Genomic DNA, 13,297 nt, shown 5'->3' with positions numbered 1-13,297 from the left:
GCCACAAAGATGAACGTATAAGTATCCAATGTGTCCCGTGTAAAATATGTTCTTTTAAGACTGAAAATCTCCTTTCGTTGATGTTGCTCCTGTTAATGGTGAATCTACTCATGATTTCTCAATCAGGCAGGTAGAAAAGGAAAAGATAAGGTACAATAAGGACTGGAGGTCACGCTGAATCCTTTTTTTACTATTTATCCCCCATTAAAAATATATATATATAAATACTTCTACACTCTTTATGCTTATAGAGACTATGGTTTGCAATGAAATCTCCACTTTCACAGACACAAAATCAGTCCAAATAAGCTATTCACAAGCTTCATACACACTTGCCTCTGAGCCAGATATTTTGGAGTCTGAACATGTTTGTGCCCAGTAGCAGGGGACAGAGGCAGTTTTACAAATGGTGCTACACAGTTGCTGTTGAAGAAGAAGATTGAATAATGAACTATGTCATCTCTTCAAGCAACACACCCATACCAGCATATATATGCTGCAAACTCTGGGATTATTGCATGCAATACTTGGTTTACTCCCTGGGATTACTAGAGCTCGCTATATATTATTATGATAGCCAGAAGACTCTGTTTAAGAAGAAGAAGAGTTGGTTCTTATATGCCGCTTTTCTTTACCCGAAGGAGTCTCAAAGTGGCTTTCAGTCGCCTTCCCTTTCCTCTCCCCACAACAGACACCCTGTGAGGTAGGTGAGGCTGAGAGAGCCCTGATATTCCTGCTTGGTCAGAACAGCTTTATCAGTGCCGTGGCGAGCCCAAGGTCACCCAGCTGGCTGCATGTGGGGGAGCGCAGAATCGAACTCAGCCTGCCCGATTAGAAGTCCGCACTCCTAACCACTACAGCAAACTGGCTCTATCTAAACCAATATCTTCTCTCCTCTTAACTGAGAAAGGTAAACACCTCATTTTGAATTATCTTTCTTAGACTCAGGCTTCCCGCCTATAACAACACAGTAATAAAAACTGAGTATGATGATTTAAAGCAATTAAACAAAGGCTAAGTGAGTGATCGTAAAGATACTAGCAATTGCCTGCACTGACTGGCATGATTTGCCATTTGGTGTAGCCATGACATGAGGGGAATTTAGGCTCAGGTAGGCTAAGGCTGCCAGAATTCAGTGAAGAAGGGCATTATCTCCTCTATCCTGCAACTGGTGCCACTTGGCATTTATGCTAGGGAGTTACAGAATCACACTGCCAGCCACTGAATGTAAACAAAAGGTGGAACAGTACTTAAACTGGAGGGGGCAGCTCTAGGAGGCCCATTAAGAGCACATACACTTTAAATGTCCAAACAGAATTCAGTGTACTAGTTTTGTTCTCCCTCCCTCTGTGGGTGTGGGTGTGTGCATACATGTGTATGTGTGTAGATTGCTGTGGAATAACAGAGGCTTATTTGAGAGAACTGAGAGAATTAAATCCCCACATTACACTCTTAGTATAGAGAGATATAGGTATATGGGGATCTATAAGCTAACCAAAGGATGTCAAGCTCTGTGATCCAAATCTGTTGTCCACATTTTTGCAGCGATTGGTCAAGATCATGCTTGGAGGGCAACTTTGGGCCTGTACCCCTAAATTGCGATTTGGTTAAAAAGGGAATTTCAAGATTGCAGAAAAATCAATAAACTGTTAATCTGGGTGGGAGTTGGCTGTCAAAAACATAGTCCATACTTGAGTCAAGAACTCCGATAGGTCCTGCCAAACTATGCCAAGATGCTCATTCTTGGGCATTACAAGGAGGGGTGTGCTGAGGCTCATAGTAAGTTCAGAATTAAGTTATCGAGTTAACAGTTCATATTTCTGTTCATGGTATTCTGCCCCTGTCTACTGATTATTCCCAATTATCAATCTAGAATTTATGTTTAATTATTAAAGATTTATTTTATTCATGCTTTTGTGATGAGGAATGACTGCTTAGAAAATCCTATCCACAATGCTGAGAACAGCTGAGTTATCTTGACCACTCTTTCAGTGCTGAATAAAAGACGGAAAGCAAAGGAGGAAAGGAACAGAAATTCCAAACGTGTCCAATTCACCCTCATGATCACGTAGATCCTAAATTTCTGATGTGTGAGGATCAAACCAGAAAAGGAGGGAGGGGTAATTCTCTTGATGGTGGCAGGTCAACTCCTGGAGTAATAACAACAGGCAAAAGTAACCTAAAAAGTATCAAAGGCCACTGCCTTTCTGGAAAGACAATTTTTCCTCTGAAGTGATTGGTTTTATCCTATGCCTTTGCCTTTAAATATTCACTGTATTATTTCTACTTTTGAAAAGCTCAGAGTCATATTATATACAGGTAAGGTAAATGAGGTTTTATTCAGACTTGACTTCAAGCTGACATGAAGTCTCAATAAGCAGCTTTGTTCTTGGATTTGTATGAATCCTTCACTTTGAGTTTCCTTCTTGAGTAGTGTGTGCAATGAATTTGTAACTTGCAATCCAGTTGGTCCCGTGGCTGGCTTAATTAGAATGTAATCCTAAACATCCTTATTAGGAAACCCAGTGAGACTTCCAAGAAAGCATAATTAGGATTGTGTTGTGAAACAAGAAACGAGCTTTTGCACAGGAAAAAAAATGGTAAAAAGAGTCAGTGCTAAATCTCTTGCCCTTTAGTTTATGAACTACTGAAAACTAAATGGTGTCATTTAAATCAGGGGTAGTTAACCTGCGGTCCTCCAGATGTTCATGGACTACAATTCCCATAAGCCCCTGCCAGCAAATGCCATGAACATCTGGAGGACCACAGGTTGACTACCCCTGATTTAAATGATTATCTCTGCTGTGAGATTTGAGAATGTTGCTGTTGATTTATTAGTTGTAACTTTTGCTTCATTATTTGTAACTCTTGCTATCCAACCATTTTAACTGCACTTTAAATTATCAATGCCATGGTTGATGAAAAATGTAGCACCCACCTCAAACTCTTCGGAATTTTTTAACTTAGCCAAATAATATCAAAATACAAAGGCTTAATTTGGGTTTTCTTAATATGAAAAGTGACCCATGCATTTATGCTTGTCCAATAATATGAGTAAAATACTTAAATGGAAGCTCAATATCTGCCACATAATAAAGAATTAGCAGTGCACAGAATGCATTCATAGTTCTGAACTGGGTGACACAAAAGTTAAGAGTATTTGAACATATCGCTAAAAGTTGTTTTTCCAAAGGCTGTCTATAGTTCATTGGGCAATAAATGGTGAAGAACTGGGAAACGCCTAAGATGAATGATTCATGAGTATGCTTTTGGTTTAAATGACATTCAAGTATGGAGAAATTAAACTCGCACACACTTTTTTCAAGAGGAAGAAACAAACTATATTGTGTTGCTTTCCTCACAAAAGGGACACAGAATGGTGGTTATTTTCATTAAAAATCCTGCTGAATTTGGATTAAATAATTAATATAAAATATATGGAGGCAGTGAGGAGACTGTGATCTTGGGTAGCTAGCCCTGCAAAGAAATCTAAGGGAGGAGGGATGAATTATTTAATTTTGTTGAACATTAGTAAAAAAAAAAAAAAAAAAGGTTACCTCACCATAACCTGTCAGCACTTTGAAAAGGAACAGAAGTAATATCTGAAGGGCCTGTTTCAAATAACCTCAAAATAAATGAAATGATCAGTTGGGCAGCTTCTTTGTTCTTTAAATTAAAAGGCCAAACTTACTCAGTTGAATTGGATCGCGGCCTAAATCTTTTGCCTTTGCCTTTCTTTCTGTTTCCTCCTATATTACCTGAAAGAGAACAAAGGAGAAGATAGCTAAAAACACTTCAGCATTCTGGAGGCATTTGCCGTTTTCTCCCCTCCCCTTCTCTTCCACAAACAGCCTCTTCCCTTTCTTTTACAAGCGCACTGTCAATATGAATTTGTGATATAGAAATAAAAGAAGAGTTGATTCTTATATGCCGTTTTTCTCTACCCGAAGGAGTCTCAAAGCAGCTTACATTCGCCTTCCCTTTCCTCTCCCCACAATAGACACCCTGGGAGGGAAGTGAGGCTGAGAGAGCCCTGATAATACTGCTTTGATCAGAACAGCTTTATCAGTGCTGTGGTGGTGTGGTGGTGACAAAAGCTGCCAGATAGCAGTTTTTCTTACCTTGCCATGAGTTACTCCTTGGTCTCCCATTTTGACAGATGTCCGAAAGGTTCTTTGCATCTTGGATTCTTTCACTCCATGAATGAGATAATCCGTTTGACCTAGAGTAAATAGCAAGATTTCCATTTGGTTGTTGACTCTGGCAGATGAATTTATAGTAATTCCATCATTAATTAGCCTTTTAAAGGTCTGTCTACAACATCATGGTCTGCCTAAAATAACAGGCCATGTATTTTGGGTTGAGTTGCATGGGTACTGTAGCAATTTGTCCTTTATTATCAAATTATTAATATATATCTGTTTACTAAAAACTTTTGCCCACTTACTGTTAAGCAGGTATCTGTTATACAGGACCCATTTATAGGTGCTAGGCTATTCTGTTATACTAGTGCTTGTGGTTCACCTTGCTGTTTGTTTCTATTTTACCTGAGGTTGCACAAGATTGATTGACAAGTACATGGGCAGCAACATAAAGATACTACAGAACCCCAATGAAAGTTGCAAACATTTAGATGCTGGTTAATCATAGAGGCCTTTGAAACTGGCTCTGGAATTCTGAAGGCATCATTGAAAATATATAGGAACAAGAGCAGGAAACATGTTTCTCCTCCCCCTGAAGTGTACTCCAGTCTCATTTTCCTCCCTGCATAATCAAACTAAATAGCTGAGACTGTTCTTTTCCTGCTTTGTTCTTCCAGAAGAAAGCCAGGAAGAAAATGACGTTTTCTGCATTCTAAGCTGTGACGCCCTTGAATTCAAACCTGCCTGCCAATCACGCCCTTTGACTTAGAAAAAGTTCACGTCCCTGAACGGGCATGTGCACTAATCCTAAATTCCGAGGAGGAAAAGGCGTGTTGACTGTTCCACTGCTTGATCCTTCTGTATACGTAACTGCAAGATAATCATACATGTGTCAGTACTATTTTGCTGTCTCTAATATCTTCCTTGTGTTCTTGCCTCCACCAGATTTTGTAGATATAAAGGAGTCACAAAGACTGGCCCAATGGAACTTTAACTGCTCATTATTCCAGCAGCTGTTACCCGAGACTGATGTCTGATTCCTGATATCAACTTGCGTTCTGAAAATAAGCACCTCTTATACAAACAATGGGCCTGTTTTAAATGTGGCAGATAACTGACAAAAGAAAGAGGCATCCAACATTCTAGTGCAGACAGACCTTAAGAAGTTCATAGTGCTGTACATTAAAGAACAAACAAGTGACTGAAATGAGGACTACATGAAAATATGGGGGAGGGGAGAAAAGACATTCAGCATAAACCCAGGAAATTTAAGCAATACCCATTTTAAAAGTCAAACCACCACTTCTTAGAAGGAATGAAATTTCGCTCCAGTGTACATATGTAAAGTCAAAATCTTGGGAAAGTCATTTTCCCCAAGACATATTGATTTAGCTATCTGAAAACTTTATCAGTGGAAAACTGCATCATTTTAAAGAAGGAGAATTATTGGGGGATTGGTGAAATTGTAATAATTTCACAGATGCATTGAGTTATCAGTTTTGTTTCCCTGTTTTATGTAAACCGCCCTGAGCCTCAGGGGAGGGCTGTATATAAATATAATAATACATAAAAATAAATAAATAAAACATCTGAATTCTTTAAAAATGTACACTGTTGTACTGCTATACACAAAGCTTTAAATAATCATCTAACTTTTCTTTTCCCTAATTTCACATTTGAAAAGCCTCAGAAGAGTAAAATATCTGAACATTATAAAAAAAAAACCCTGACCTTATCAAATGGACTAATTGAGGCCTGTCCAATTATTAGTTTTATTCTTGTAAATTTTAAGATGCTGGTTAAAAAGCAATTGCACAATTGCACAATTGAAAACCTTACTGTTAAACAACAAAAGTTACAAATCAACATGACCTTGTTAGCTACCCGTGAAAAATTACATGCACGGAGATGAGCCCACGAGTTTAAAATGGAGTATATGCCTTTTCTCAGAAATGGAGCAACAATGGGTCAGCTGAACAAAGCATTGCTTAACCTTTGGCAGTTAGCATTTAACAATGATGCAGCACGCATGCAAGTCTAGAGCTTGGAAGGGCTATGCTTGTCCCTCCTCATGCACAAAGCTTTAGGTTCATAATTAAAACGCTCATGCCCTGCTATGAATATATCCCTGTACCAAAGCGTATTAGAAACCTATGCTCACTTGGGGCTTTAGACATGGCCCAGGGGGCTTTGGATTAAGGTATGGTAGAATCAAAGAAATATGGCTAGGGTCTGATCCATGATGCAGTACCCTCCACAGAGAGTCAGCCATTATACAATCATATGAGTATACGGATAAACACGAGCCTGTTGGCATGAAGCTATTTCTCAAGTAGGTCCGACATTTCTGTTTCAACCATGGCCCAACCAACCACACGAGAAGTCACTTGCGAAAAGTAACTACTCGTGCGAAGTAGCAGGCCATGTGGCTGTATTGCCACCCATATTGGTTACCGCATTCCTGAATCAGGCCTTCATCCGCCAGTAGAGAGACAAACACAAAGTGGGCAAGTCAACTGGGTATGCTGCTAGACACAAAAAGCACAGAACCTCAAGGATAAAGTTCAGCACCATGTTCTAACATTTCTATTAATCCATTACATTTCATAACAGTTAATGTATGCATGACAACATTCCCATTCTTTGATTACTTGATCGTAATATACAGGCAATTGTTTGCAATAGTTTTGCTTGATTATGAACTGGCTCATTTCACAAGCAGCAAAAAACGTTGCTTCCAAGCATGGATATGAAGATCAGATCACTAAGGTTACAACCAAATGCATGGTTATCACTAACCTCAGGTGTGGTGGCTAAGCTGAAATATCATATCCCAGGAAATGATATTTCTTCCCATCTGATTTTTACTACTCAAAATATATATATACTTTTTTGCACAGAACAAGATGGAGGATACAGATCATCAGTAATCAAAGATTGAAGGACATCACTTTAAACACAATTCCACAAAAGGAAGGAAGGAAGTAATCAAACCTGCTGCAAAACAATGAAAGGTTCTGACTAATGGAATAATGTGTGATGGAACAGGTAGAAATCTGAAAATGCGACAGAAAAGCAGACCTCTTCTTAGAACTAGACGCAGAGTTTGTGCTGACTCCAGGAGGGATGTCGCTATAAAAGGAGTCGGCCCCACCAGGCTTTTTTACATAATCTCCCTGAGGAATTTGTCTAAAGCATAATGAACATGTTCAAGTCAGAAACAAAAACATGCAGATACCCAATATATGTAACATATATATTCAGCACAGAGGGGAGAAAAAGAGTTAAGAGATGAGACTAAGATATTTTGTCACACAACTATGCAAATAAAAAAAACTCAGACAAACAAAGAAATGGGTTTACAATATCCACCTTAAAATAGCAATTAGCATCTTTAAGGCTTCTGCAATCAACAGTTTCAACCATTTGATTTGGAATCTTTGTGGTTGAGAGAATGGGGTTCGCTTAGGTACTGAGATCACATCTTCTCACTTCTACCCTGCCTCTTCCCACCTGGTTCCCCCTCCCTCCAAACAAATGGCCAGTTGAAAGAATCTGTACAGAAGTCTTTGGTAATTAACAGGTTACCACTGGAAGACCTCCAGTTGTGACCTGTTGATAGTTGAGTGGATTCTCCTAAAGTTGACATGTGACCAGATAGACATTTGCCTCCTTCTTCCCTCCTTCCAAACAGCCAGAAAAGACAACCAAGGGATGACTTGCTCCTTCCTTTGAAAATAACAAACAAAACCCAAATACAATAAGATAGGTTCTTTGTGCATTCTCATCCCCAACAAAGCTTTTTTTGTTTGTTTCAGATCCCTCGAGGTTGAGACATAGGGAGACGAGGAGGGAACAGATACCCCCTCCCATGCAAGATTTACTTAAATGTTATAAAAAGACTGAATTTTGAAAACTATAAAGTTTAATTACAGGGATCAATTTAAATGGATTTACTTAAAATCAAGGTATACTTCTTACCTGTAAAGAAGCAACATTTTTAAAATTTATGTTAACAGCTAGTAGATTCTGTAAGCATTTTTTAAAGGGTACTATCTTTAGTTTCCAAGTAATAGTCTGGCAGTGTGCCAGTTAATTCACTACAGCAGATATCTATTTTACAGCTAATAGGTACTGTAGAAATGCAGTTTCCCTTCCCACCACAAAAAGAAGTCTTTTTTAGTATTTTGACAAGCTAAAAGAGCTAAAATCTAGCCTGAACTAGATTTTTGGGGAAATTATTTTTGAGAAAATGTAAAGTTGTATATCTATTACAGCTTTTTAAAGAACAGAAAACACTCCTGAATTTCTACAACATTCTCTTGTACAAAAGAGGGTGGCTGCGGAATAGATGGCACAATGTCATGGGAGCGGGAAATAAGTGTAAACAGTACAAATTCTCATCTGAGCTTCCACATTTCCCTTTCCTTGGATCCTGAATTCATGGGAAGATAAAGGAGGACTCTGACTGTGTACCGGGAAGGAAACATTTAATCAATATGTAATTCCACTCCTGGACTGCTTCCATATGGCCATGACTCTGCATGTAAACTCTCATTGCCACTGCAAATGCTCAGCAGTTGAGCATCCACATGGCAGTTTCTCTTACACTTTGCCTGACTCCCCCCCCTCAATGGTTTCTCTCCTTCCCTATGTCACCACTGAGCTTTTTTTTTTAAATGGCAATTGTCATAATGCTATAGTATTATAATGCTACAGCAAAATAACAATCACTTTTTAAAAATACCCAGAAAAGCCCCCTGATGGCAGGAAGGGAAAATGTCAATAACTATAGGCTGAGTCAAGGAAAAGTCTTGGGGGGGGGGACAACCTGCAAAAAATGCTCACCTTCTGGTCCAACACCACGTGCAAACATGTTTTCATTGTTCCCAAAACATCGTCTCTAACCAGGTTTGGGGAAGATTAATAAAAAGCAAGGGGAAAACCTGAACAGTGGGTAATTGGGGGACAACAACACTGCTCTAGAATTACTCCAGAAAAAGAAAACTGGTTTTAAGTAACTCCATGCATACAAGAGAAAAGTGGTAGTTCTATGGATGTAAATGGGACCTCAGGCTATTGGCATTAGCTGACATTCTTACTCTTTGGCAACAAAGCCTGAGTCTGAACAAAGGCAAAGTCTGATGCAAGTTCCCTTCAGGCATTATTATAGTCTAAGGGTCATTTGAAAAATCTTAGGGAAGGGCTGTTACACAGTAGCCAAACCTTAATTTGGTCTGAAAACAAAGTGGAGCGTTATGGCTCCTAAGAAAGTAAAGCTGTAATAGAAAACACATCTTTAAAGTGTGTGTTTAATACAGGGGTAGTCAAACTGCGGCCCTCCAGATGTCCATGGACTACAATTCCCAGGAGCCCCTGCCAGCGAACGCTGGCAGGGGCTCCTGGGAATTCTAGTCCATGGACATCTGGAGGGCCGCAGTTTGACTACCCCTGGTTTAATAGAATGTGTGAATCCAAGTCTTCAGGCAGAATACATTGCCACGAAGAGAAGAAATAAATAAATCGGAGGGGAAAAGCACAAAGACCTTCAAACTGAGTTGAATGGAGAAAGGCAGCTGAGCCCTATTACAAAATACAAAGCTACCTTGTGCAGACTCAGATCACTGCATGTTCTCCTTTGTACTGGCTACACCAGCTACCAAAGGTTATTTATTTAATGGGAAACATCAAGGAATGAACCTGGGACCTTCTGCCAACAATGCCTGGCTAATTTGCAGTCCATCCCTGAAATATGACTTCCTCGAAATAAGCATATCCCCAGGTAAACAGAACATAGGGGCCACCGTTCCAAGCCTGCTCGGGCAATGTAGCCACACTGCTTTTTCACCTACCTCTGTCTTCGATAGTTTCTTATAAGAGGAGGGAAGAGAGAAAGAGTGAGTTACCACACCGTCTTTGCTATCACTCTATTCAGTGTTATAAACAAAAAGATATCAAATATTAAAGAAGCCCTAACAGAAATAGACTATTATTCTTTTTTTTTTTTACTAAGCAAACTGTCACTGAAAGGGGAAAAGAAAACATATTTCATAACATTGTGGGGGAAATGCATGCAAGGAAGCATCTGTTTATGCTTGAAATACGTAATCTACGTGTAGGAAAGGAAAGCCCTGCTTGGGGAAAAGTAATCTCTGCTTTATTGAAAGTGTATAAATATTGCTTGATAAGCCACATGGAGCACAATTTTTTAACAAGAAGGAAGAGCATAATCTCTTCTGCTATTTTTATACGGCTATCTTACATCACAAACTGATGTAGCACAAGAAGATCCCCACTGGATCGGACCACCTGCTCCTGCATTCCAGCAGGGCTAGCCAGATATTTTGAGGATGCACATAACCAAGACCTGGAAGGCAACATGCCTCTGCCCTGCTCCCCAGCAACGGCTATTCAGAGGCACATGACCCATGAACCAGGAGGTTCCATTCAGCTATCATTGCCAATAAACTTAGTTCCCATTCATATGTCCGGTCTTTCTTTAAAGCCCTCTAAAACGATGACCATTCAGTCTTATGGCAGTGAACAACAGTTAATGAAGCAGTGAGCCAAGTACTTTCTTTAGCCTCTCTTGAATCTATTACTAGTCAAGAATGAGGGGAGAATAATATCTCTATTAATTTTCCCCACACCCTTTGTTCATAAGAAGTATTAATGCTGTTGCTATGTATGGAACTGAAGAAGCTGATTACGCAATACACTTTACCCAAAATGTTCGTGATTTCAAGAAGATGCACTTTCAGAATAGTTAATAGTAATCTTCTCTTGTTGGGCAATACTGTTTCATTGTAATGGCCATATTTAGACAGGCACACTCAGGCCCTTGGTGAGGAGAACCTCTGGCACTTCCTTCTTTGAGGTGGTTTGGTTTGGAATACCTTATTTTTTATTGTTTCCATAGTCGTTTTTTTTTTTTTTACTTTGGTGTATGAAATACACACAAGATTTATGTATGTGTGTGTCTGAAGTGCGGTCAAGCTGCAACCAACTTATCTCAACTCCAGGACAGGATTTTCAAGGCAAGTGAGAAGCAGAGGTGGTTTCACACTGCCTTCCTCTCTAAAGTCCTCCTTGGGGGGGGGTCTCCCTTCCACATTCTAACCCTGCTTAGCTTATGAGATCGTGCTCTACCGTGCCACCTTCTACACAAAAGACTGTAAGTTAGCACAGTCAACTCTGTATTCAGGCTATACGTAAACAAAAATGATGGCTTTTTACATGTTAAGAATAACTGAGATGTACACCAGAGATGTACACCACTGTGCACCAGTAAACTGTGTACCAGTATGGGATAGGCAAGTATTAAACAGACTTACTCCATAAGTGACAGCTTTAAAATCTTAACCCTGGTCAATTTGGTTAGTACGATTTGTTTCACTTTGTTGAGCAGATAGTGGGGTGACAGGCACCTTTTAAGGTTGGTGCTCAGGAAGTTGCCTGGGTCAGTTGCCATTTAATTGTGCTCTGGACACACTTCAATGTGGGTGTGCAATTAAGACTTAATTAAAAACACACAGGACTCAATCTATGGAAGAGCTGTAATGGAAAATGGTTGTTGTTGTTGACCAATATAGGGTTGGATTCAAGATTCCTTCCATGCAAGGAACCCTATTCCACCCAAGAAGGTCTGTTTCAACAGAGAAAGAAGAGCTGGCTTTTTGTACCCCGTCCGTTACTATCCAAAGGCTTACAATTGTCTGCCTTTCCTCTCCCCACAACAGTCACCCTGTGAGGTAGGTGAGGCTGAGAGAGTGGTGACTGGCCCAAGGTCACCCTACTGGCCTCATGTGGTGTAGGGGGGAAATCAAATCCAGTTCTCCAGATTAGCGGCTGCCACTCTTAACCACGACACCGAGTTGGCTTCCAGGTCATTAGTAAAACATAATATTTGGATTCAATACATAATTTTTCTGATGAAGTTGGCATCAAAGTAGGTAGTACTTTATTCAACACTTCTAATGGGATGAGCAAGTAAACGTTTGCAGAGAAGTGGACTTGGAAGTTACCCAGAGGTATTTAAAATGTTATTCCTCATCATCATGTCTAACATTCTCTTCCTTCTACATAGTTTGGGAATACAGCAACCTGCTAGCACGTAAAGTGGTTCGTATTTTTAATGTACTAAAAAATATAAATTACTTACTTGTAGCCCCAAGCAGTTATGCACAGAATGAGAGCCAACACTAAAATGATACCAGCAATGGCACCTATAATAATATTTGTGCTAGCCACACCTGGATAAAAGAAAATAATCTGAGAACAGTGCATTTTGAAAAAGTTCATACAATCACAAAGCTCCTTAAAACATCTGCTACAATAGGACCATTTCTGCACCAGGAATTTGGCCCAACTCACTGCTCATTCTCTTGCAGGGATAATTCTCATTTCAGCATGATGCAAGCACTGGTCCTGGGCCACCTTAGGCCTTGCCTGACTCAGGCACTCATTTGCCCTGTGGCAAGGCAACACAGATACCTTCATGTTCCCCTTTTTGCCCCATGTGTCAGCTGGGCCTGTGCTGGGTCTGGGCCATGCATCTGCAGAAGAATCAGGCCGTCCTGCCCTGGTTTCTTCCCAGCCATGCCTGAGACATTTTTTATTTTGTTATAAGAACATGATATTGTGTTGTTACACACATTCCTTTTTTAGAAATGGCCCATGTCACCCTCACCACCCTGGCTGCCATGTGGGAGCACACATCCGGGGCAGACAGGGTGCAGCAGGCCAAATGCTCCCCCCATGCAGAGCCAGAAAGAGGCAGGGTAACCTGCCCCAAGCCAAGAACGGAGCAGCGATGCAGCACAACATCACCCATGTATTAAAGGTTGAGGTATGAATTTCCGAAATAACCTTCTTGCAGCCCAGGGATACTGGACTAATTCGTTGAAGAAAATTCTATGTTCTGATGTTTGAGTCGCATTACTCAGCTCAGACAATTTTCTCCTGGTCTTCCACCCCTCCCACTTAATTCCTTCTAATACAAAACCTAGTATTATAACTAGTGTCGGAATGGTGGATGCCTTGCAGAGACATCTGATAAAATTTATTTTCATGACTCAGTGGAGTGTTATGTTCAGAGCTCTCAGCCATTTTGGGGTTTTGGGTTTTTTTTGCAAATAGCAGATGCGCAGAGGCCC

At 40.1% G+C, this 13,297-nt stretch overlaps 1 protein-coding gene across 9 annotated transcripts in view; it reads right to left on the bottom strand.

Moving 5' to 3' along the window:
• Positions 1 to 13,297, bottom strand: part of ADAM22 (ADAM metallopeptidase domain 22) — a 115,555-nt gene that overhangs the window by 18,042 nt on the left and 84,216 nt on the right. For 5 of the 9 annotated variants that reach the window (XM_077304183.1, XM_077304178.1, XM_077304176.1 and 2 more), the window contains 5 exons: positions 12,304 to 12,394; positions 9,995 to 10,012; positions 7,137 to 7,331; positions 4,122 to 4,222; positions 3,692 to 3,758 (listed from right to left, as the gene is read on the bottom strand). In XM_077304183.1, the coding sequence (XP_077160298.1) occupies positions 3,692 to 3,758; positions 4,122 to 4,222; positions 7,137 to 7,331; positions 9,995 to 10,012; positions 12,304 to 12,394 (472 nt within the window). The remainder of the gene's footprint in view (positions 1 to 3,691; positions 3,759 to 4,121; positions 4,223 to 7,136; positions 7,332 to 9,994; positions 10,013 to 12,303; positions 12,395 to 13,297) is intronic. The other 4 variants (XM_077304180.1, XM_077304184.1, XM_077304179.1 and 1 more) reach the window with 3 other exon arrangements.

The sequence above is a fragment of the Paroedura picta genome, chromosome 11, assembly GCF_049243985.1.
Source record: "Paroedura picta isolate Pp20150507F chromosome 11, Ppicta_v3.0, whole genome shotgun sequence".
Lineage (NCBI taxonomy): Eukaryota > Metazoa > Chordata > Lepidosauria > Squamata > Gekkonidae > Paroedura > Paroedura picta.
The sequence above is the reverse complement of the archived record's forward strand: the minus strand, read 5'-3'. Positions and strand labels throughout refer to the sequence as shown.